General features: G+C 36.7%; 1 protein-coding gene across 1 annotated transcript; it reads right to left on the bottom strand.

The window, feature by feature from the left end:
- LOC111399496 (rRNA biogenesis protein RRP5) lies at positions 1-25581 on the bottom strand. Its single transcript, XM_023026848.1, is given in 39 exon segments — positions 1-452; positions 455-692; positions 768-923; positions 1058-1154; positions 1745-1921; positions 2037-2383; positions 2853-2951; positions 3318-3501; positions 3574-3719; positions 4711-4771; positions 5832-6450; positions 6655-6805; positions 6915-6989; positions 7105-7258; positions 8198-8298; positions 8398-8481; positions 8783-8931; positions 9006-9174; positions 13079-13180; positions 13264-13338; positions 13468-13548; positions 13807-13913; positions 14757-14822; positions 14953-15098; positions 16030-16164; positions 18031-18167; positions 19368-19442; positions 19572-19757; positions 20634-20756; positions 20852-20965; positions 21243-21335; positions 21638-21709; positions 21809-21931; positions 22025-22143; positions 22788-22887; positions 23595-23768; positions 23936-24079; positions 25056-25267; positions 25388-25581. Coding segments are annotated over 39 exon segments (5670 nt in total). The 5' UTR covers positions 25524-25581; the 3' UTR covers positions 1-309.
- Between the last annotated feature and the right edge of the window lie 642 nt (positions 25582-26223).

Here is a 26223-nt window from a genome sequence, read left to right as displayed (position 1 = left end):
AATTTAAAAAATTCAAACTGTTTTAGCTCATCAAATAATTATCAAAACACACTTGTTTCTCTCGAACCATAACATGCACAATTCACGGAGGAGCATCTTACCTCATGTCAATGCAGTGATATATGATTCCCACAAAATTCACTGAATTAACAGACAATGAACTTAAGATGTATTCATCACTCACCTCCATCACCGAACTGCTATCATCTAGGCACTTTCTTGCTGTTTATGTTTGTTAGCATATTACTCTCTCAATGACTTGAACAGACATTTTACTAGCAGCTTGCAAATTGGACTTGATTCTCAGCCTCAAGAAAGGATACTATCGACGTATTCAAATGCTTTCCTCTTTACAGATTCGACTCGTTCTTCGTCACCCATGGACTTTTCATACTCGAGATACTTCTTAAATAAGAACTGCAATTCACAAAACCGAGATAGTATGACATATTTTGCAGAGGAAGCAGGAGCTAAGTATTGGAAGGGACAGTCCTCTTCGGATACTCCCTTAACATTCCCTCAAACATGGACCGTCCCCTATCAGGAACTCCACACTTGAACTCAAGAATGGCGGTCTGTGAAATAAATTTAATATGCTTATGTCGAGGAAGGCTTAGAAGAGCACGATTTACGACAGACTGAATCCCATCATGATTTTGTCTCAAAAGCCACTGAATCCGCCTAAGCCAGACCTGAATGTGGTAAGGATCCAGCTCAGAATTGTGAGGAAAAGAAACGGAAATGCAAGAAAAACCATTAGTGTTTACCTTGCATGAGTGCTTAAACTTCCGCACCATTTTGTCTAGGAGCTCATCAGCCAATTTATGTTGCTCTGTACGATCATACATTCCCAAAAGGGCAAGATGCACTCTTTTGGGATCACAATACTGCAATGCTCTTTGAAATATCTTTGTTACAGCCTCCTGAAGAGGAAATAGCAAATTAGGAAATCCTAGTGTACATTGTAATTAAAAATAGTAGTTATTCTTTATTAAATCAGTGTAAAGATTTTGAAAAGGATAAGCCAGAAAAAGAGGGTCAAGGGTTTTCATAATACCTGGGGAGGAATGCCATACTCATTTTCCAAATTGAAATAAGCAACCCAGATATTCAGTTTCTCTGATTCTTCTCGTATATTTATTGTTCTCAAAGCCCTTTGAATAAACAAACACAAACTAATTAAGTGATGAGAGATGTAGAGAGCAGCAAATGCAAAATGTTTTTATTGATACTAGTGTCGGAGGTTTTAATGGGATGGTAGGAAAAGGAGAAATAAACACTTATTCAAAACATTAAGCCAGCTCGATTCTTCTACGAATCTATACTTTTACCAACAGTTTCATGCTAGCAAAAGTGTCACAAATAATTCTCCACATAAAGGACTCAATTGTATATGCCACTCAACCAAGTGAAGTTGATAAAGAGTATCCACTTCGTTTATTTTACCTTCAGTATATCACCAAACCTTGAATTAGGTTCAATAAAGTCTCAACAATTCCCAGGTATCGACTGGTCAATGATTTCTATTATATGAACAATGCAGGGAAAACAAATATGAACCAAAATTTTTGAAATTGTCAATGAAGGGGGGAAAAAACCACGTAGAATTTGTCCTTGGGTAGAATTTGAATAACAATTTCAAGTACATGTCAGAAAATTTCATCTTGTTTCTTTCAAATCTCTTTTAAATCAATAGTTGAAAGAGTTGCTTTATTGAAGAAGCATACATAACTAAATTACGTACCTCTCAGCAATGGATCGTGCCTTCTCAACATCTGCCAAAGATAGCATATGTGCCATGTATTTTATCCAAATAAAGCTGCTATTTGGGGAACTTCTAATAAGTTTCTCAAATTCATCAGCAGTCCTTGGGATGTCCTTTTCCAGCAGTCTTTCCTCGGCAGCCCTTATTTCCCGTTCCCTGAGCAGAATAATTCAAAACAAATAGCACTACTTGCATCAGAAAATTTGACTAATCTCTACAGTGAAGTCTTCGATATAAAATGGAAGAATAATAAATTTTGAAGAGCACATACCTTTCTTCCCTAGCTTTCTTTTTTTCCTTCTTGTTTTTCTCACCAATGGTATCTGAATTAGTAGCATTGGCCATACTTTGACTAGCATCATCCTCGATGTCAAAGCTTTCAATATCATCAAGAGGAACCTCGAGGGGTTGAATGAAGGCTCTAGCTTCAACATCAGCTAGTATGGGATGCAGCCCATTTTCAATTTCATTCTGTGGCAACACTGTAGACTCAGTGACTACAAGAGAATCATTTTTTTCATTATCATGTCTTTCTCTAGAATATGTTTGCACTGCTTTGTCATCTTCAAAATATGAATTCTTCATCCCAAGAGATATTCTGTTTCTCTCTTTATCCACCTAAAAATAGATTAGAAACGTAAGAATAAAAAAAATACAGCTTCTATTATTTTAATGAACACTGACAGAGGCAATATGGATTCCATGAAATCTGAAATAGTAGTTAAATTCGTATTTTCCATCTGGGGTAAACACCAAGGTTAGAGCATCTTATAATCAACAAACAACCAAAATAATTATGTACTGAGGTATAAACGTTTGATCTCATAGGGAAAAGCGAAAATTATGATAATTTGGACTAAGTGAGGAAAAAAAATCGTGAAGCTGAGGTTTGAAAATAAAGTTACCACCAGCAGTTGAAGTTGAGTCCACCTTAAGATTAAGTAGTAGTTCTTATGTTCAGAAGGTTGTTATTTTACATCTCGTCTTATCTTTTACTTTTTGGATTCTCTCCTCTTTCCTCTAAATCTTATTAATGTCGTAGTATCCTGCTTGATATCCCCTATTCAGCTCTGTATAGTACATGTACCTTCAAAACTTTTACTGCCACTTCGTCCCCTGCTTTATATTTTGTCTCAATATGGTCTGCATGGTCATCAGAAATTTCTGACACGTGGCACAATCCAACCTAGGCCAAGGAAAACACCATAAGCACATAAAACCAGAATGCACAAAGACACAAACTGTCACTCGAAAATAATGCATGTCCGGAAACTACAGACCCATTGACTAATTGGCTTATGAACAAATGCAGGCAGATAGATTACTGAAGATATAAATAACAAAGAGTGCAAAGGATGAACTGATGTTACAAAAGACATCAATGCTCCTATTGACTTTTCAATAAACCCTAATGTATCGTCCACTAAAAGCCACCCGACGAGAAATCAGGTCCAGAATTGATGCATAATTTTAATATAAACATGTTTATAAATGATATAAAATACCGAGTCAAGTAGTTAAAATGATGAAACCAAAGAAATCACCCACTCACCAGGTTAGTGTGATCAATGGCAATAAACAACCCATAAGATTCCACTCGTCTGATTTTCCCAGAAATAATATTCCCAACAGTAACACTATCCAAAGTATTTATGCCAGAGTTTGGTGCACTGGTTGCACTAGATGTCTTAAGAGTCACTTCAACTCTCTTAGACAGTGGATCCACAGATAGCACCCTGCAGTGGGTGGATATCAGTACCTTCTTAATATTAGCATCAATATGGAAGCACGATAAACGATATGCTTACTTGCCAATAACGAGTCTCCCAACAGGGAATTCATTTTCTAAATCTTTAACGTAGCCGTCTGACAAGTTGGAGAGGAGGATCTTCGCGTCCACATTGCGTGAAAGCATAATGAAACATCCTTTGGGAGTAACATTCTTAACGTAACCCTGCCCAGTGCCAAAGAAGAGAAAATATCATGAGATAGTAATTTGGAGAACAAAAGCAGAACCGATGTTCTGACAGATTGGTAAATTTATTATAAAAAAATGAACATGCGGCAAGCATAGTCTTAAGTGCATAAGGTTACTGAAATATACCTGGCAATAAATAACCGAAATGATATAAATCTGAAGTCCTGACTTTTCCCCCTAAATTTGGTATCACCAAATTTTATGATTTGGGAGGAGGCAGTGTACGGTTCAAATTCAGGGTCATATATTAGAATACCATGATTCTCACAGCTAAACAACCAGATAATTAAATAAACCAGCCTAATGGTTCTGTCCACAAACTAAAATTTCAGGTGGCACTAAACTATCAAATAAATGAACAGAAGCAACCATGGATGGTACTTCTAAATCAAGCTATCATCAGCAGTTACAATGGGATGCACAACTAACCAATAATTTCCCAAACTAAATCAAGTTTCAATTGTTTTGAAGCAAAGGGGTAGCTACTTTTCTTAAATGACAATCCTCCATTCGTGTTTCTTGTAATAATTTTTCAGATAAGACTCATAAAGTCTCTGGGCTCTGGAACCTTGCGGCATTATTAGAAGAAATCATCTGCGTCGCAATAATATTGAAGGTGCCAATGATTCATAAGTCCCAAAAAAATTTGGATTTTTGCACATTTAAAGATCTTAACAGAGTGAACAGAAAATCTCACAAAAAATAAGTATCTCCGACCATGGAAAAACCAATGCCTTTAGAGAAGTAAGGCAGTAAACTTTACTAAGAAGTTCAGTGGACAAAAAGCTACTCATAAAGATGTAAGTACCCAAAAAACCACTGCAGAATCAAGATCTCAAAAAACAAGAACTGAGTAAGTGAATGCCAAAGCAACTAGGATCAAATATTTCGAGCAAAACACCTCTATGGCAAACCAAAAAACTAAAGCACGTGAAACATTTTCTCATAGAGGAAAAGTTTTTGACACCTGTACAAACATGTGAGGATGAAGATCTTCTATCTTGTCCACACGTTGGCTAGAAGAAGGGCTGCAAAAAATTTACTATTATAAGGACAAGCTAGGAAATACACATATAAGCAAAAATCAGCTTCATCAAATACCCTCAAAAATCTATACCAAGGCAGGAAACTGAAATTCATACAGTTAAACAGTTCCATATTTGTCCATTTTGTACATATTTCACTTCATCTATTGGATTAACATGGATGCATGAAGTCATACATGCGCACATGTATTTTGTACAGTTATTCATAGCTTGATAACAAAGTATCACCGTATGAATTAATGCCTACACATCTATCATGTATGAGTCAGATATTCGCTCTTAATAAAAAAGAAAAGAAGATGAAGGTGAACTTTGAAGATATCAGTACAAAACTTTAGTCATTTAGACACCAAAAAATGAAATGACTAGCATAATATTTACGATACAAACTAGTCAATTTAGACTTGTGATACGTACATGTATTAGTTATATCAATTGGGATTATGGTGAGAACTCAATAATGGCATCAAGCAACACCTGATAGTTAAAAGATATTTAACACTAAGAGAGAGGATTGGGGAAGGGAGGGGATCAACAAAATGTTACGAAGGAAAGGGGAGGAATGAAAGATAAAGTGTCTTTATTCATCATTCCAATAGCAAGCGGGCTACAATGGGAACATCTAAATTAGGGGGGGGGGGGGGGGGGGGGGGGGAAAAAAAGGAAAAGCGAAGGCAACCGAGTGTGAGTTTCCTATTCCTCCATACTCTACCAGTCCCCTCGACTCTCTCAACTTGTCCTCAAGTACAGAAATAAAAATATTCAAAAAAAAAAAGGGGGGGGGGGGGGGGGGAGAGAGAGAGAGAGAGAAAGGAAAAGCGAAGGCAACCGAGTGTGAGTTTCCTATTCCTCCATACTCTACCAGTCCCCTCGACTCTCTCAACTTGTCCTCAAGTAAAAGCGAAGGCAACTGAGTGTAAGTTTCCTATTCCTCCATACTCTACCAGTCCCCTCGACTCTCTCAACTTGTCCTCAAGTACAGAAATAAAAATATTCTATTAAAAAAGTTCCATTATTCATAGTTAGTTAAACTGTAACTTACATGCCACTACTGAGTTCAGTGAATCCTTGGCTAATCAAATCATCTGAAATTGACCGCAACGATAAATCAACATGAACTTTGCCCTCGACAGAACGATTAACTTCCAGGACTTTGCATTTCACAAACTGTCCTTCGTGATAACCAGAAAGCGGGTTGGAGATCCATGAGTCTGCCAGCTCAGTGAAATGAACCTTACCATAGAGGTGCTGATCAATTTGAACAAGCAATCCACCAACACCAAGAAGAATTTTGGAAATTCTACCACCAATGACACTGCCTTCACATATGTGGCACGCTCGGAGACTACTTGATCCATTTTCTCCGACTTCCATCGGACCAGTAGCCAATGGCTGCACAACCAGACGCAGCAACTTCTTCTCCTTATTTGCACTAAGAATATAACCTGAAAGAGCTTTGCCCACATAACACCGTTTCTGGAATTCTGCAAGTTCAGCAGGCTCACATGTGCTATCAAGAATATACAACTGAGCCTTCACGTCTCGAGAGATAGTTAGCCAGGCCCAATCACGATCAACCTTGTACACAAAACCGGACACACGTTGACCATACAAATTAGTAAAATCTTTGGTCAGCAACCCACCATCTATGACATTGGGCCCTGTAGCAAGGTAATTCAAATGCATTAACCAAAAAAGGTATCACCAACTAAAAGGGTCAACATAAAAAACAATGTATAACAAGACATGAAAAACAGAAAAAAGAATTCTGAAAATGATAAGCAAAGCTTTTGGAATAATTAGTTTCTCAATGACAATGTTAAGCGAAGTGTGATAGGATGGATGATAAGATGATGATATTTTACCTTTAAGCAAGGAAGGCTTAATGGATAACTCCCATTGATGTCTTCCTTTGTTATTTTCCAACTTATTACCCTTTGAGACAATTCTTGCTGTTAGTGTTTGACCAATTCTGCAGTTACTAAACGGATTCTCAGTAGAATTATCATCAGTAGCCTGTCGATGCGTATTTAAATCATTTAGAACTACACAAATAGGAAATTATTGAACTAAAACAGAACGGAAATCAACCATCAACCAAATGAAAGTGCCAAGAACTGCAGACCTCTGTTACATGTATCCTCCCGTGAAATCCGGAACCAAATTTCACTCTTAGTTCGAGAGGCTTTATTTCAATGATCTGCAAATCAATAGAAGACATAAGCATATGAAAACCAGACTGAACAATAAAATTATAAGAAGGGTCTTTGAAATATTAATTCAGTTCTTGAACGTTCCGAAGTTGGGATCCCCACCTCCACCTGCACCATAGATCCAATGTCATAGCTAGATTTCTTCTTTGCTCTCTTGGAACTGGATGTCTCAACACCATCGCTAACAGATTTGAGCAGCAGCAGCAATCTTCCAAGGGTTGAAGGAGCTGGAAGAGCCATTATGGTGGCAACAACACTGCATGAAATGGACATTCCAATTTAAAGGCTATACCAAGCAGCTAAGTAGTTGATAATTGTCAAGTTAAAGAGGCCATATGTCCTTATATTCATTTATTAAATGAACCACAACCCACACACAAGATAACAGAACATGCAAGGGAGCATCATATGCAATGTAAGATCATTGGGGTGATGTCAACACACTAGGTAGCCACAGCAGAATCCTTGTAACAGGAGCACAAGATGTCCATAAAAGGCACGTCTTCACAGCCAAAGCAAACCTTGTGATGTTTCAGATAATTCAAATCACCAGTCACCTAATGATGCTAAAGAGAGAAATTAATAAGGATCCCCAGGTCTCTTTACATTTCTTATGGACGAACATCAGGTATTAAATGCAATCACATTTTTTTCATTTTTTTTTTTTTTAATAGCTCCTATAAATTTTGTTATGCCTTGCATGCTCAACCGATTCGATTACATATTGATCCCCTTCAATATCTCCAGAAGTTCATTGTAGTTTTTATCTTCAAAACATTTTCCATCTATAAATGCCAGCCCTACGTTTTTTACCTTTTAAATATTCACAGTATCTTATCTCTGATTGTCTTCTTCTAGCTTATTTTCCCTGGCAGCTCTAGAATAATATGATAAATCCAGACACAGTATACATGGCTAATAAAAAACCAATATGCCCTCTATGACTCATTTAAAAAGCGATTATCTGTCCAAAAATCTCTACAAGGCACGCATTCATTTTTCTGATTTTCACGGGAAACATTATCTATCTTATGGCCAGAACAAACTGACATGAAAGTCAGATGTGGTTATTATAAGCTTTGAGTGCACTGTAGTACAGCATACACCAACACTATCACCACCCTTGAAGACACGAGAAGAAGAAGGTTGTCACACGACTGCTAGCCCAGGGCAGGAGAAGCCATGGCCGAGTTACCTCTGTCCAACGGTGAACTGCTTCTGAGAATGCTTTTGAGTATTGTAATCAGACAGCGATGCATAGCCTACAGTAAAATTATATGATGGAATTGAAAGAACCTGTCCAAAAATGAAATATCACTGTAAATAGTAGTGTGATTATTCCAGTAATGCTTATTAAGTAAATGATGAAGTGAAAATAAAAGGAAGAACACATGCCAAGTAATTTTCTTTCACAATCTCGACTACTGCATTTACAGTATGATTCACTTCCAACTCATCATGTCCTTCTCTTTTACGTTTCTGCAGTAAGAATTGGTATAAATCACATGATAAAAGGGAAGCTGGACTTCAGAATCCACACTATAAATAATCAAGGAAGCAAAAAGAAAGAAAAAAAACTAAACTAAACAAAATAACAAAATAAACAAAATCTTTTTTTTTTACCTTCAAAAAAAAAAAAAAAAAAAAAAAAAAAAAAAAAAAAAAAAAAAAGGAGAGAGAACTAATTGCTCCCAAAGATATAATAATACAGAAGCTACGCCAAAGGGGACATGACAAAAGAGAAAGAGACCCTCTCAATGCAATAGGTGTTAAAGCTAACCTTCTTGTGAGTAAGCACAGTAGATCTCTCTCCTTTTGATCTATCAACGAACTCTAGCTTTAAAGATAAATCCACAAGGCGCTCAATCTTGGAAACATCAAGAACTGAAGCCCGGATAATGGAGCCCCTTTCCAGCATGTTTCCGGCTACTGCAAACAATTTTATTGTGAATATTATTTTTAAACACAACATTTTCTTGCCAATTTTCATCAAAATGACTTACATTGATAATGTGATATGAAGCCAAACACATCAATATACTTCTCAAAACTTATAACAACACCGAAATCTTTAGTTTCATGAACCTTTCCCTCGATAACGTTGCCAATGTCGAATTCATCGACCCATCTCAACCCAGAATCCTTTGAGTCCAATGACTGCAGCTTAGCAATCTGAGAAGGAAGTAAAAATTTTTAATTCCTTCAAGTTGAGCAAAATAGTCAATCAAGGAAGTGTAAGAGCATAACCAGAAATTTCGGAAAACTACAGCAGAAGAACCAACCCTAAAACAGAGGCAACAAGATCAAATCTTTGCACCTATTTCTCCACCTCTGATGCCCCAAGTAGATAAAATAATAGATATAGGATCAGAATTCTATGTGCAAGCTTAATTTTATATATATAAGTAACAATTTATCCCAAAACATATTTGGATAACTTACTTCTTATTTTTTAGTCCAAAAGTACTTCTTGAAGAGTAACACTTAAGATGCAGTAAAATAAGCAGCTTATTTCTAACGTTCACCAAAAAATAATTTAGTTTAAGCCTATGTTTGGCTAATGTTTATAAGCAACTTTTTAACCACACATTTCGGGACACCCACAAATACTATTCACTTATCCACCACTCATTTCTATGTAAAGGTTGACGTCCCAATAATTAAAAACCTCGGACATTTTAAAACGAAAAAATTAATGGAACCGATCATGTTCTATATAGCCATAATTTAATATTTCTACAATATAATAATTAATACAAAATATCAAAAAAATAATTAATATAATAACGTCTCTTAGAAAATCAACTATCTAGAGTAGTCGATTTCTTTGCGAATATCGAAATCTCGAATTGTATACCTCAAAGTACCCTATGAGCTACAACATGGTGGGATTTGAAGAGTCCAGAAAAATACATGAATAAAGGACACCTAATTCATCTTTGTTTAGATAAAAGGTCATCATCTATATTTTCTTCGTCTTCCTCTACCATGATCTTGTGATGAAGCAATTGCTATGAGATTTCATCTCGTATTTCCTCATGTACCATCATTGCATTTAATTTTTTATTAGAGATGTACACCAAACTCATTGATAACTTAAAAATAATAAAAATATAGACTAAATTAACATGATGAAAACTTTCTAACTACCTAGAAGTACGTAGTGGCATTAGAATGATGGACCCCCAATCCAGTTCACCTATGCAAGAAGGAAGGAGGCCGCCAAGTCAGCAGGAGTAACCTAGATAGGGGTAGAAGTGTCATAGTGTTGGAGTAGGAAATGTCAATAAATATGAGAGGAAAGGATAGGAGGAAGCATTCAAGTACTGACATTCAGTTAGAAAGGGGAGGGGGAGAGAGACAGGGCCTCTATAATAGCCCTGGACTTGTTATCATTTCGGTTATTTTTCAATAATATACTATTGCTTTCTTCAGCAGAGTTCTACCGCAGAGTGGGGGCAGAAATCAGTCTTTTAGAGAGAGTTAATGGCCATAGTGTTCGCTATCCAAAAATGGCATCACTACCTGTTGGGCAGACATTTTGTGGTTCGAACTAATCAATGGAGCCTGAAGTTCTTATTGGAGCAGCATTTGGTGAGTGAAGATCACCAGAAGTGGCTCACCAAACTGATGGGATACCATTTCGATATTCAGTATCGCCCAGGATTGGAGAACAAAGCTGCAGATGCTCTTTCCAGAATTCAGCCAGCACTGCATTGCCTAGCTTTAACCACCCCTAGGGTTCTTCAGCTGGAGGAGATCAAGGAGGTAGCTACAGATGTTATGCCGGGAAAACTGGTACGAGGCCTACATGAGGGAATCATTGTGAGGGCTGGATATGCGTTGATAGATGGCAACTTATGTTACCATGGGAAGGACATGTTGCCCAGCAGTTCGCCTTTTGTGACCTTCATGTTGCAAGAGTGTCACGACACTAAGATTGGGCGACATTTAGGGTTTCTCAAGACGTACAAGCGAGTCACCAAGGAAGTTTTTTGGCACGGGATGAAGAAAAGGGTGAAGGTGTACATGGCGGAATGTAGGGTCTGTCAGCATAATAAGTATGTCATGTTGTCCCCAGGTGGTCTCTTGTAGCCCTTGCCGGTACCTGAGTTAGTTTGGCAGGATATTTCAATGGATTTCATTGAAGGGTTGCCGCGGTCAGGTGGAGTTGATTCAATTTTGGTTGTCGTGGATCGTACGAGCAAATACGGGCATTGTGTTGGCTTGAAGCACCTTTTTACCGCCCCCACAATTGCGGAGGTGTTTATACGCTAGGTAGTTTGGCTAAATGGCATGCCTAACTCTATTGTTTTCGATAGGGACTGGATCTTTATGAGTACAATCTAGATCGCACTATTCAAAGCTCGAGGTACCGTCCTTGAGCACAATACCGCCTACCATCCACAAACCGATGGTCAAACGGAGGTCGTAAATGGGTGTTTGGAAACGTATTTGTGGTGTTTTGCAACTAGTCGACCATAGGTTTGGAGTCAATATTTACATTGGGTTAAGTTTTCGTATAATACCTCCTTCCATGCCACAACTAAGCACACCCCTTTTCAGATTATGTATGGCCATGAGCCCCCTCAAATTCTGGCCTTTGAGAAAGATACGCCAACTAGTTCGTCTATAGGACAACAATTGCTTGATCGGGATGAGGCTCTGAAGGAGCTAAAAGTGTAGCTCTTTAGAGCTCAATTGAAGATGAAGGACAATGCAGGTGAATATCGCCGTGACATTCAGTTTGTAGTGGGGGACTAGTCTACCTCAAGCTCCGTCCATACCGCCAGATGTCCATAGCTAAGCGCCCTTTTGAGAAGTTGTCCCCGAGGTAGTATGGGCTGTTTGAAATGGAATCGAAGATCGGCAAAGTCGCGTACAAACTGAAACTCCCACCTACTGCAGCCATCCACCCCGTTTTTCATGTATCTCAGCTTCCAAAGGCCATGGGCAACGTGCAACCTCTTTAGTCTCTTCGACCCCAACTATCAGCAAATGGGGAGTTCATTATGGAACCAGAGTTTGTTCTTGGAGTTTGCCCTAATCATAACAACAAGGCTGGGGTCCCGACATCTTAATCAAGTGGAAGAATTTGTTGGAATATGAGGCAAACTGGAAGCCTTTTCGAAACTGTCAAACTACAATTTCCTAGCTTCCACCTTGAGGACAAGGTGTATTTCAGGATAGCGGATAATGATAGACCCCCAATACAGTTCACCTATGCAAGTAGGAAGGAGGAGGTCGCCAAGTCAGCAGGAGTGAGTTAGATAGGGGTAGAAGTGTCATAGTGTTGGAGTAGGAAATGTAAATAAATATGAGAGGAAAGGGTAAGGGAAGCATTCACGTATTGACGTTCAGTTAGAAAGGGAAGGGGGAGAGAGAGAGGGCCTCTCTAATATAGAGCCCTGGACTTGTTATCAATACGGTTATCTTTCAATATACTATTGGATTCTTCCAATTTATTATTATTATTATTATTATTATTATTATTATTATTATTTATTTATTTATTTATTTTTGCTTCTGAGAGTGTGTAATTCTCCAGTTCGGTTCAAATATCCTATCACAGAAAATATACATGAAATAATTATTTTAAGTAGATGTTCTACAAATTAATAAGATCTGCTAATTAATAAATTCAAGAGCAAGGGATCATATTAACTTAGGGCAGACTCCATTTTTAATTTAACTGTTTATATACACTTACCAATCATGCCCTAAAACTTATTCACTGGAAAGTAAAATCGCTTTAAAATAGACTTCTAAATTAGCAAAACATTCTTGTACCAAAAAGTTGAAAACATCACAATGACTCAGAAATCTGAAAATTGATTTATAACTAGAAACCAATACCCTAAAATACAAAGAACAAAGGTTTGCTGAATTGATTTGTATCTAGAAACAAAGAACACAACATTTCCATGCGATACAAGTCCTAGTAGGGTTTCTAATATTTTGTCTCAAAGCCACAGTATATAAACTCATGATAGGTATCTCTTCTACTCATAACAGAAGTCCGTTCTCTCAATCTAGGTTCTCACACAGATAACGCAAAAATTATTTTAGACAGTACCTTGTCTTCCAAAAGAAAGTACCCTTGGATAAAAGATGCATCAGTCGAACAGCAGAGTGACTGCTTCAATGACAAAGTTATTCTATCCGTTTCACTATTCACCTGGAAATAAAGTAAAAAGAGAGATCAAAACATAATTTCCTGAAGAATGTTACACCAAAACTAAGTCCCACTTTTTCACATACATCAATTATGTTACTGCGAACAGACTGTCCAATGTAGAACATCTCACGAAGATCAGATTTTCTTTCATCAGTAACCTTCAAACCAACCAACAAATAAATAGATAAATGCAAAACATAAGTGGCGAACAAATAGTATCAATCTTTGTTGCTTATTTATATACAGAAACATGCAAAGAAAAGAGCCACTGAAATTCGGATGTATACCTTGCTTTTTGGAGCAAAACCAGTCAAACGCCCAATAAAGCGTACAAAGCAACCAGTTTCAATTATATTGCACAAATAACCCTGGTTCAGAAATGAATTTGGGTACTCTACATCAGTGATGGAAAAATTCGCAATGCAAGAGAGATTAAAACCGACAAACTCAGAGATTCTGTGATTCAAGCTTCAGATTTTCTTTTGCTACACTATATTTTCTTTTGAATTATAAACACTAGATGAAGATAATATTGAAGCAGCAATGCACACAAAAGAGGAGATACAAGTAACCAATGCAATTTTTAACAAAAACACCACAATTTAAAAGGATACCAAAACACTTACGTGCACCACCGAGTGAGGACAAATTTGACTAACATCAACAGGAAGCTGTTGGGTTGAGTTAACAAGCGACAACTTGGCACTGAGTACGAGGTTGTTTCCTTCAATATCTGCAATGATGGAAAGCAAATTAACTGCCAAAAGTTCACTGTCAAGCTAGCAAAACAAGCAAAAGAATTTCACAAGATGTGTTTTGTTGTGCATTCTTAGTTAATCTCAAAAATATGTTAAGGACATAACAAAACTAAAAAGACCTGCTTGATGACAAATAGTGGAAATAAGTGACAATAGTTCATCCAGGAAGTAAAGATCAAAACTAAATAGGTCAAGAAAAGATAAGACATAAAACCAAACTTTAAGCAAGCAGGAAATTCCACTCAATGGCGTTCCACGTTAAGATTCTGACATAAATAACCAACTACTTAACAAGAAGACCAGTGCATACCAAAGCTAAAACAGAGAGGCAACAGATGAAACCAAACATCAATTTCCATATTGGATTCGCCCACACGAGAGAGGAACAAAAGCACAGTCAATTATGCAAACTAAAATCAGCCTTAAATTGAGTATCCAGAAGACTGAATTCAATATTCAAGCTCAGAAACGAGCATTCAGTGGATTCTAATACAAACAAGTGAAAATCATCTCATGTGCGTTCATGCATGCATGCATGTGTATGCGTGTAGGGCCATCTTATGGACAGCAATACATTTTTGCTCTTTCTTAGCATATAGCAGCAGTCTTCCAGAGTTCACCAGACATATACTGCATTTTCCTTCTTATCTTCCATTAATATCGGAAAACAACAGACATGTAGGACGAGAGTTATGAAAGAAAATTTACACTGACAGGCATAACCAGAGAAACCGACTATTATTTAAGGGAATGCAAATGAAACAGCTACTGTATATGTTAGCAGAACTGGTGAACGAATAAAAAGATTAGATGACTACCAAGAACCAAGAGCTGATCAAACTGATATCCTGGCTTCAAGAGAGAATACATCAGAGCAGAGAGGCCTGCAATGCAGTTGAACCAAAATCACATCCATAGAGCAAACATAAGCATATTGCAACCAGCAACAGAAATAAGTTTGGAAGAATCCAAAAATAGATCAAGAATCATCATACTAAGAAGGTTCAGTGATACCATGATGATCAGCCAAGTGTTCAGGAGAGATTGTGCCCTTCAGAGGACCAGCATCACAGACATTCAGGACAACTGCATGAGCGGTAATTCGGTCAACAACTCCAGCGACAAGGCTTCCGGGTTTGACAACGTTATCCCCAGCTACCCTGTTAGATTTTTTCAAAACAGAATATGAATTCATATAGAGAATACAATACAAAAGAATTAGAACAAAACAATAGAAAAAAGAACTATATGTATAGGCTTCCGGGTTTTACAATGTTATCCCCAGCTACCCTGTTAGATTTTTCCAAAACAGAATATGAATTCATATTGAGAATTCAATACCAAAAAAAATAGAAAAAAACATAAGAAAAAAACCACACGCGCACACACATATATGTATAAGCTTCCCGGTTTGATAATATTATCCCCAGCTACCCTCTTAGATTTTTCCAAAACAGAATATGAATTCATAGAGAGAGAGAGAGAGAGAGAGAGAGAGGGGGGGAAAAAAATTTAAAACAGAACATAAGAAAAAAGAACTACATACATACATATACATGTACATATATATAGTATATATATACTATATGGGAAATGATCTAATGGGCATCAATGCTTAGTTTATGTTAAGCACCGATGACATGGCACACCAATTGATTGGTGAATATGTTATGGTAGGTCCCATAAATTTAATGATTCACCAATTAATTTGTATATATGTATGTATAAATATATAAGTTGTATTTAAATCATATTCAAAACCTGAAAGAAAAGTACTCTGGTACGATAAAGTATTAAGGCCCAGTTCGACACCCATTTTTTGAAAAATTAAAGAGTTTTAAATAGTATTTTTGGAGAATGTGTAGTTAAAAAGCAAAGAAACTTAATTAGTTTGTGTGTAGAATATTTTATTGTGTGAATGTGTGGTGTAGAATGATATTATATCAAACAATTTAAATTTTTAAAAGGTTGTCAAACAAGGGCTAAATTAATTACGAAACGCCAGCAAGAAATATTAGCAAATAAAAAGGTTAATAATATCAAATTTGCTCACAGCCTTGGAATCAATTCCAGTGAAGTTCAAAAATGAACCTTGAAGAGGTCATGCTCAAGCTGAGGTTGATTCGACGCAAGGCAGGAATACAACTCATAACTCTACACTTAACAACTTGTTCAACATGATACATCGAACTTATTTCACTCCCTGGATCCAATCCAAGTTCAGATCTGCCACATAGAAGAGCAACATGTTAATGCCATGAGAAAATGAAAGAAAGTATCATAAATTTAGACAGTCGTGAATATCTTTTTCTTTTTCCTGAGGGTGGGAGGGCTAGGGTACAGAATATGGCGCAGATATATGACAAAAGATGCAGAGGATTTTCACACATTTATGAGACAGACCATTTTTAAGCAGCTGTAAACATACTTGTACAAGCAATGAATAACACATTATCGAGTGTGACTACCAAATAAACAAACAAACATCCAAAATTCTGTTGGCATTTCTCAGACCTAGAGAAAGTGCACAAGAATGGCCATAAAGCCCCATTATCAAGCTACAGTCCAAGTCCAAGACAAAATAAAATGAGGAAGGAGAGTCATACAAACAGATATATAGATAGAGATGTAGAATTAATAGGTCAATGCTATTTAACAACGTTTACCATAACACCTTATTTACCAATATAGCACAGCTCTTAAAAGAGGAAGCTCATGGAGCTAATGGAGTAATCTAGCTAAACAGTTAAGAATCATTCAAGGAATGAAGAAAGCAAGTTGACTAATGAGGTCAAAACCCACAAAGTACCTTTCTGTTGGAATAGTTAGAAGTCGTTTCAGGGAACCCTTTTTTTGTACGAGGAAGGTAATGGAGAGTGGTACTCGAATTTATGAGGAAGTAGGGTGAAATTAGTACAAATTCAAGAGCAGCAGTTAGTAGAATTCTGTAAGGAAGAAGATGGAAGAATTCATCAAATAGGAGTTGATGTGCTTCAAAAGCAAAGTTTCATACATTCACGACTCACTAGTTTCTAGATATTGTCCATGAAAGACAAAACGAAGAACTAAAAAGTGTGATCAAGCAACTTGTGAGGTTTATAAAAGGATGAATCCTTAACCCTGAGGGGTAACTTAGTTGTCAAACATTGGATTTGTTCCCCAATGGTCACAAGTTCGAGTCCTCTCAGAGCCATTGAGGTGAATATCCGACTGTAAACTTCAAAGTCTCGTGGGTTAGTCGAGGTGCGCGTAAGCTGACTCGGATACCCACGGTTATAAAAAAAGAAAAAAAGAAAAAAGAAAAATCATAATGATAAAAGGATGAATCCTTGATGCGTCAGTTTTTCTCGCAGCAGTTTAGCAACTTTACAGCATTCACAGGTTGGTAAGCAAGTTGGTCACACCATCAGCCATTCACCATCTTTGGCACTGAGGCTTAATCTAGTGTACGATAATGAACAGCAGAGGAAAAATTGAATTGCTAGCCATTAATGCTATTGGAAGCATGTTGGATTTTATGCGCAATATTAAAGAGATGAAAACGATAATCAACACAAGAATTTTACGTGGTTCGTCGGTGTGCCTACGTCCCCGAGAGCGAAGCGGAGATTTCTTTATTCAAATGTGAAAAATAGGGTTACAACATATTATTTATACTAACCCTAGCCTAGGGCCATATAAAACTTTAAGGCCCATATAGAAAATACCCCTGTACCGTACCGCGGGGGCATTGCCCCCGCACCCCCAACCCATTCAACGTCCCTAACAACCAGACAGTGAATTAAACCCGCGCAAGGCCGATGCTGTCGCTCCGCTCCTCTTACTCCACTCCGCGCCGGCATCGGCCCATTTGATCCAGGGCCTATGTTCTACTCTATATGAGCCACATGCACAACAAAGCAGATGCACCTCCCATAAAGATATAATGTCCATTGTTTCATTAGATTCAATTAATTTAGTTTTGAAAAATATGTTCATAAATAAATTCAAAATCAACTCATAAATAGGTTCCATAAACAGCATTAAGCAGTGGCACAGTTCTCAAGCTACAAAACAAAATCCATAAGAGATACTAAATGCCTTATAACTGACCTAGGGACAAATCCTTGTACCCCATTGAAAAACCGGACAAAGCACCCATGGTTCTCAATCTTTGTTATCCATCCATGTGTGACTAATCCCTCAGTTGCATCAGCATAAGAACTAAGAATCTCAAGTTTTGACTTCACCTGAAACGGACACAGAAAATTTACATTACAGAAGAAAGACAACATAAATCAGAGAATAAGATAAAGGCGTTGTGCTTTCTAGCTTGTCCTTTGTAAGGAAAAATGAATTCTGTCTCCCACCCCAGCCCAAACCCCACCAAAAGAAAATAATGAAAACCAATTAAGGTCAGGCAACAACATGAACATGGACTGGAAGTTTCTGACACATAACAAGTTCAATTGGAAAATTGTAAATCAGCCTTCGTAAGTCCAACTTTAATTGGTATTTTTGTGTAAAAAAAAAAGTGTAGCCCGGCTGTCATGGCCCTAACTACTATTGGTTTTATTTTGGTGTTTCAGAGCCAAAAAAAATTTGATAATGGCTTTATTGTGCAAAGAGACTGTTTACCATTGCCCTAGTTTCATAAGCCACTGCAGAGGCGAGGAGTGAGTATATAACATGCTAATTATATGGTATGAATGACAGCAGCTAATCCTCATTTGTTGATATAGCAACATAACTTTCAAAACAGATTAAATCAAGATCAGTTATCTTAAATTGTTATAAATGAGATTTCTAAAAAGAACCCTGAACCACCATGTTCTTACAAGTTAGAAAGACATTGCAAAGAACCAAACAACTACAATTTTATAGGTCAAAATAGGGCACAACTATTGGGATGAATTTCTTATCAGTTGAGGTATATTGGCAAGGGACTTTTAAATGCCTACAGAGTATAGATACGCGATACATTGATAAATCACACTTAGAAGATATCCCCTATGTTGGAAGCATCATAAAAATCATGCTCGTCCGAACATGAAGACAATTTAAAGATGAAAGATGCTGGGCTACATAAAATGGACCAGTAAAAACATGACCTTTTTTTTCACTCAAACTCGACACTCTTCAATGAAACATGGCAAAACTGATGATGTAGAACAAAATTGTTGGATAAACCGGGTCTTTCACAAAAATATCAAATAAACATGAACTTGACCCATGAAAGTTGGTATATAACTTGAACCTAAGGATGGATATTGAACTTGTGATGCAGGGTTTAAGCTTAAAGCAACATATGTAGGTTAAATTCAAGCTTCAGAACATCAAGCAAAAGCTTATTGGACGTAAACATAATTACATAACTATATCCAAGCACATGAAATGAAGAAATTATTAAAAGTAAATTTGATGACATTATTAAGCCAGAGAAAGCATACAAGTGTTTTTTTGTGTGTAACAGTAATCCGCTTGGACTTGCAGCCAAGAACACGAAAAACACACTCAACTCCAACCTGTAAATAATTAACAGAACTAACAATGATTAGCAAAAGACAAAACACGCTAAAGCAATAGGCCAATCGTTTCTGTCCAGAAAATGCTGATATAAAAAGCATATTGCAAAAAGTTCTATATTTAACAACCTGAAACTTCTTCCTAGGCTTTGCTATTTCAAACTCTGACATATGTCGAAGAGGACATAGTGCTTTCACACCACTAGCAAATTGCACAATTGCACCAAATATATCGACTGCAACTACTTTAGCCTTTACCACCATTCCGGGCTTCACATCTGAGTGAGTGAAAACTGAACCTTCGAAGGCACTAGCCTACTCAAGAGAAAGAGAAACAAAATTATATGCTGAACATGTTTTCCTAGTAAAGAGAAGCAAAATTATATATTGATCAGGTTTTCCTACAGAGAGAAACATAGCAGCTACATATTCCAGTGTTAGAATGGAGGAAAATATTGTGACATATTACCCAAGAGAACTTATTAATTTTCATAATCATCAATTGCGGGAAAGGGGGATGTCACCACCAGCTGACCAGTAAAACTAGGACCTCATAAAAATTATGCAGTACCACGTGACAACCCATCAGATAAACAAGCAAAGACAATCATTGTCTAATAAGTCGAAGTTCAACAAGCTAAAGTTTGGCAGAGCTAAACTCCATTTGCACTCATCAATTAAAAACGTAAAATCTTAAATGTACTCAACTAGGTGATGCATGCGCTCATTTTGTCTTGCCTTCTTCAATAAAACAAACAATATCCCCGATCGAGATACATTTACTTTATGCCTTGGTTCCATAGAGGCTTCCAGACTACAAGGATCGATATCTTCTACTTTATGTTTTAACATTTGCAAACTAGTACAAGTAGCAGTTTCTTCCTAGAAGAGTTTTGTACACAGATAGTCTACTTCTCTATCCAGCTAATCTGCAGCAAATTACCGAATGAAATAGCAACAAAGGTTTTCCAGAAAATTATTTGCACGAGTATAGTTCAAAGGGACAGCATTTTATTTACAAAAGAATAATTCCATTTTTCATCCTAATCTGTAGGAATAATACAACCTTTGTTCCATTTAGGAGTGGCACAATATCAATTGACTCATAATAACATACAATTTTCTCCAGCTTCATGCATTTGACCTTGAAATCCATTTTGAAGTGTAATTGACAAATGGAACTGTAACTACCTTTAAAGTACCAGTTGCAAGCCCTTCCAAATGCCTAAATCCAAGTACCCTGACACGAACAAGGTTACCTTCCTTAAAACTCTTCTCCAATTTTCGGAGATCCTTGTCAGCAGCATCAGTCACCTGCAATCATCCCCCCAAATAAAAATCCCATTGACGAATTTATTTGCATGGGCAGAATGTTTAGGACTTGCACAAGATGTTAGTAATAAACTTACATTGACATAAGCTGGGGTAGAAATTGGCAATGTAGGAAGTTCCAGTAGAAGGCCGGACCCCTTATCAACCCTGATTACTTTTGATTGATCAAAAATATCTCCCAATTTAACAAGCTGCTTAAGAGAGAGTTAAGAATAATCAGACAGATGAATGCATATGGAAATGTGTAGGATACTTCATATTTTTCTTGAAGGGAGGGTATCATGAGCAGGATATTATAAAGGGAGAGCTCAGAGAAACAAGGATGAGCATAGCACAAGCTAGAAGTCCGAGCAAGCTAATAAAAGCCAGTAATAATCAATAAGACTTGGAGCTCCCACATATGCTGAACAACACTGGCACAGTGGAAAGAAAAACTTCACACTGACGGTAGAGGGAAAAGGTGCTTACAGAGGATGGAGCCTTGTTACCAACAAGGTGAGGATTCAGTGTTAAACCAACAGCTCTGGTTGAGGGATCAATAAATAATATCCGAGCATTGACCTACACCGATAACAAATATTAGTTAGAACACAGTAAGTAATCTAAAAATAAAAAGAACAGAAAAACAGGAAAAAAAATCTAGACATAGTCATCAGAGTATTGCAAGATTCGCCCCCACTTGAGAGCTCCAAAAGATAGCAAATGAATGATAAAACAATGAAATTATGTCGCTAGCGGATAATCTAACCTATATATCTTTAAACCTGAAAACTTAAGCTCTGTCAACAGGTTATATGCAGATCAAATTCCAAAACACTGATAGAAGCGAAGTGTATATTGAACAGAAACATAGAACACATTACCTTCTTATTTTCAGCATAAACATTGTTCCAGTTTGAGGTAGGGAAAGTATTACCTAAATTAAATATGTCAACCTGTGAAAAGATCAGAGATAGATGGTATGAACACGTGAATATAACATTAAGCTCACTAATATGTAGCATCATGAATACAATCAAAATTAGCATGCTTACAGTTCCAGTGAAATACGTAAGGAAAGATAACATAATGCCATTTTCGAGGGTTGATCGCACACGAGCATTAACCATCATGCCAGGAACTAGAAGATCAATTGAAATACCCTTGAGATCCTTGGTCTGTATGATAAAACATATTTTAAGTAATAGGACAATTTCCAATGGGGGAGGATAAAGTTGGCAATTGAATATGGGAAGTCAAAAGGAACATACTACACTTTTTGAAATCAAATCAGGGTCCGAACTCAAATGGACTACTTTACGAGTCTTGTCCACACTTTTAACAACTCCTTGTAAAAGTTGTCCCACTCTCGTCTTAATGTTGCTGCCTTCTGAAAAGATCAAATGAAGGATAAACATTCCATGAATGCCAAAGCAAATGAAAAGCCAAAATTCTGTCATTATATTTGAGCGGGGAATTCCAATAAAGAGAAACTGCAGGTGAAGATCCCTCCAAGAAGCTCAAATGAATGAGAAAAACAGGAGTGAACCAAATGACTTCAATTCACCACCCAAAAAAAAAGATTACACTTCCTATATGTCTCACTCATTTGGTGACTTGATAGGTACAAGAATATGCAAATAATAACGGGAATATATAAATTAATGACTCAAACATAGATTTTGATCTTGTTGCAAAGAAAATCTAAGGAGCTGTGCCAGGAAAGGAACTATCATATAAGAGAAAACTTGAGTGTTAGAAGATCTATATTCCCATAATCACCAGGTGCTAAGGTTCCAAGTTCTTTCCTTGTCACTAAAATCAAACTAGACTTCTAAGAAAAGAACATGTGCATGTTGGAATGAGGCAACTAAACAAGACCAAAATCGAACTTAGCAAAAGACGGGTGTCAAACTGAAATAAATTGATTTATAGACTTCAAGTTGACTTTTATTTCCTTTTTTGCTTGTCATTCTGTCTAAGCAAGTAGCCAAGGTAGTAAAGAAAGGGAAGGCAGAGTGCACGAGTGATTACCTGTTTGGTTGGGTTTTGACATAAACCCAGCAAAAGTTGGCAATCCAAAATGAAGTATAAAACCATGGTCTTCAATGCTTTTTACATACGCACTAAGAACCTGTAGAACATGTATGACATGGATAAGTTCTTTAATTACAATATTAGGCATTACACAGCAGGACAGATTACAGTTTTGAAGTAAAAGCATGCAGAAAAGCAGCAAAACTTACCATCTCTTCAACATAAAAAAGCAACCACAAAGTAGCAACAACAAAACAATCAAAAAAAGCATTAAGAGGCCAGTTTCCTCATCCTGAAAAGCTCACTATACTCCATTGCAGGAGAAACCTCAACTTTGTCATTTTTATTCAGATTTACTACCGTACCACTATAAAACCTCTACTGACAGAAGGAACACTGAAGACAGCTTTTGCCACAACTCCCCAAAAATGACACAAGTACGGCTAGGCCACGAAGGTACTAAAAGCCATGCATCTCAGTGGCACCATAACTAGCACACATGGGAGTGGTCATAGAAAATTTTAGAAGTTTCTCCTTTACACACTCAAGTGAAATAACAAGCAGCAGATAAATTGCATTATCATACTAAAATCCAACTAATTAACAATTTTTCTAGCCATAGTAACATGTTCAGTTCCAACAATTGAAGATGATGACTTTAGTTAATACGTAGATCAGTGAAGATTAGCCTAATGAGAATTCAGTTCACACCATCAGCATGAGAATGATTTTTACAGATAAAGACAAATAATCCTTAGACATAAAGCAATGGTTCAAAGTGAAAAAGCACAATAAATGACATACCATTCCTTCTTGAATAACATCAAATGTTAACCTCTTCTGTAACAAAGAAAGACGCAGAGAAAGCCAAATCTTCCGTTTTGCTACTTCTTTTTTATCATCATCTAGTCGCACAACTACACAAGAAACGAGCTGCCCGACATGATATATGCTAGAAAGAAAGTTATTTTCTACATCCTGTCATAAAACAAGTGTAATATCAATTATAAGGAAGAAAATAATGATTTGAGCACCTTATGACTACTCATGATCTTTCTACAAAAAATTTACATGAAAACTATATTAATTTTGATACATTGAAAAAGTTAACAAATGCAATCAGATGGAAATTACTGGAACAATACCTCTTTCACCTTATTATCAACTATTGGGTCGAATGCTTCAGCAGCACGAACTAATCCACGTAAGCCCCCTGGAAGACTAACTACAATATCTTTCTCATTCACTTCAGCAATCACTCCCCATAGCTTCATTCCGACCGTAACATTCTGAAATATCAAGAAAGAAAAACACATAAAACTTCATAGCTTTCCATGACAGATAACTAGCATAATGCATGATTTAAACCAAAAAGAGTGCCACGACATGGGATTTTAAAGTATAGTAAGGGAGAAAACATCATTCCCTAGAAAGGGATGAAACATAAATGAACTATCTAAGAGTTTAAAAAGATGAAGGGCAAGAAATAATATAGAAATATTGAAAAGAAGAGAAGTCGTCCAAGCTACAGAACAAGAATGGAACATTAGAAATTGAAAAGTGGGTGGCGATTGCTTTATGGGGCTGAATGTTGATTGTCGGACATCTAAACTTCTGGACAGTAATCGACTTACATAGGAATCAGATGTTTGATTTAATCTTATACAGAAGATGTAGATAGGACTTCAATATATATTGAAAGAGATGATGTTTCTGCCTCAACTTCAGCCCACTAGTCATCATTTTAACTTACCAAAATGCACGAGCATGCTTGAAATGGGGTAGGCCTATTGTCGCCATTCAAGAATGGCCTAATAGCACTTTCTTAAGGTATCCTTTGAAGTGTGGCCCAAATGAGGTTCAAACGAAGTGGGTTTGGGTTAATTTCCAGACCTAGGTGATGTAAAGTGGATTGAACACCCCAACCCCCCCACCACCCCTCCAAAAAAAAATAAAAAAATACGTTTCTACTTTTCTGTAATAAAGATTTCTTTTTCCCTCGAAAATTTCGAGCAAGCATTCCAGACAAGTATAAAACATTCCATCTAAGTTAGTCATCATGCAATAATTAAATAAATGCATCTCCATTCCAATTAGTATTTACCATCTCCAACCCAACCTTAAAGAACAAACAAAAGGACATTGACTAGTCTCCAATTATAATACCAGATTAACAAATGTCCCAGATAATCAAGACAAACCCAACTGCCCCGGCAAAGTTAGAAACTCAACCAGAAAAGAAGAGAAAAGTTACAAAAATCATACCTTTAATGTAATCTTATTGGCGAACCTTGGCAATTTCCCAGAGATGCCATCTCCAAAAAGTGAACCTATGTCATCCTCAGAGGATTGATTTCTGTTTTGCACTCTACTTTCCTTCTTCCTCTTCTTCAACAATCTATGCTCGGCCTCAAACTCCATGTCAACCTCTGCTCTTACTTCATCGAACTCTCCTCTACTCAGTGAACTTCCCCCACCTTAAACCCGACAAAAAGTATCAATCAATAGACAAAACATTGCATAAGTTTTAAAATAATAAGCACCGGCTTTGATATTTAAGAAACAAATTAACATAAGCACACAGATAGAATGAGAACCTCGGGGAAAGTCAGGAACATCATCTTCAAGCTGGAGAGAAGAGGCATGCTGTGAAGAAACCCCACCGTTAGAGATGTTTCGTTTTTTGGCAGGGTTTTGTTGATGTTTCGAGGGATTCCTGGATTTAGGTCCCATTTGGCAATGGAAGCTGCAGGCGACTGCTGAGAATTCAGTTGCAGCGAAGCGAGAGAAACCAAGGTTTAAGGATTGAGATTTGGAGGATTTGGGTTGAAATATTTTAAATCTGGGATTGGGCTGAAATGGGCTTAGGGCTACGGGCCGTGGACTTGGCCTCAATCTTCATAACATGTAAATTTAGTAGAAGTTACACAATGACCTGTCTTTAAAGATCATTTTACAAAAAATGAGGTACAAGGTTTAATTAAGGGAAAATTTCATAACTAAGAAATTAATTATGGCATATTTCAAAAACAAGAAAACAAATTTCAAATTCCTAAAATCAGATTTTTATTAAAAATTATTTATAATTTAATTAGTTAATTAATTATTTTATTAATTAAATATATTTAGGTCACGGATCTATACAATTTGGTCACAAATTAACAATATAATTAGTTACTTATTATTTTTCGATCACAAATCAAAAATTTTATGTCACAAATTTTTTTACGATCACAATTCAAAAATTTTGTAAGTCACAGTTTATTTATTGGTCACAAATTCAAAAATAATTAGTCACGGATTAATTTTGAGTCACGACTTATCATATTATTAGTCACAACTTATTTTTCGATCATAAACACAAATTTTATAGGTCACATATTATTTTTCGATCACGAATCAAAAATTTTATAGGTCACAAATTAATTTTTCG

Source organism: Olea europaea, chromosome 9, assembly GCF_002742605.1.
Source record: "Olea europaea var. sylvestris chromosome 9, O_europaea_v1, whole genome shotgun sequence".
Classification (NCBI taxonomy): domain Eukaryota; kingdom Viridiplantae; phylum Streptophyta; class Magnoliopsida; order Lamiales; family Oleaceae; genus Olea; species Olea europaea.
The sequence above is the reverse complement of the archived record's forward strand: the minus strand, read 5'-3'. Positions and strand labels throughout refer to the sequence as shown.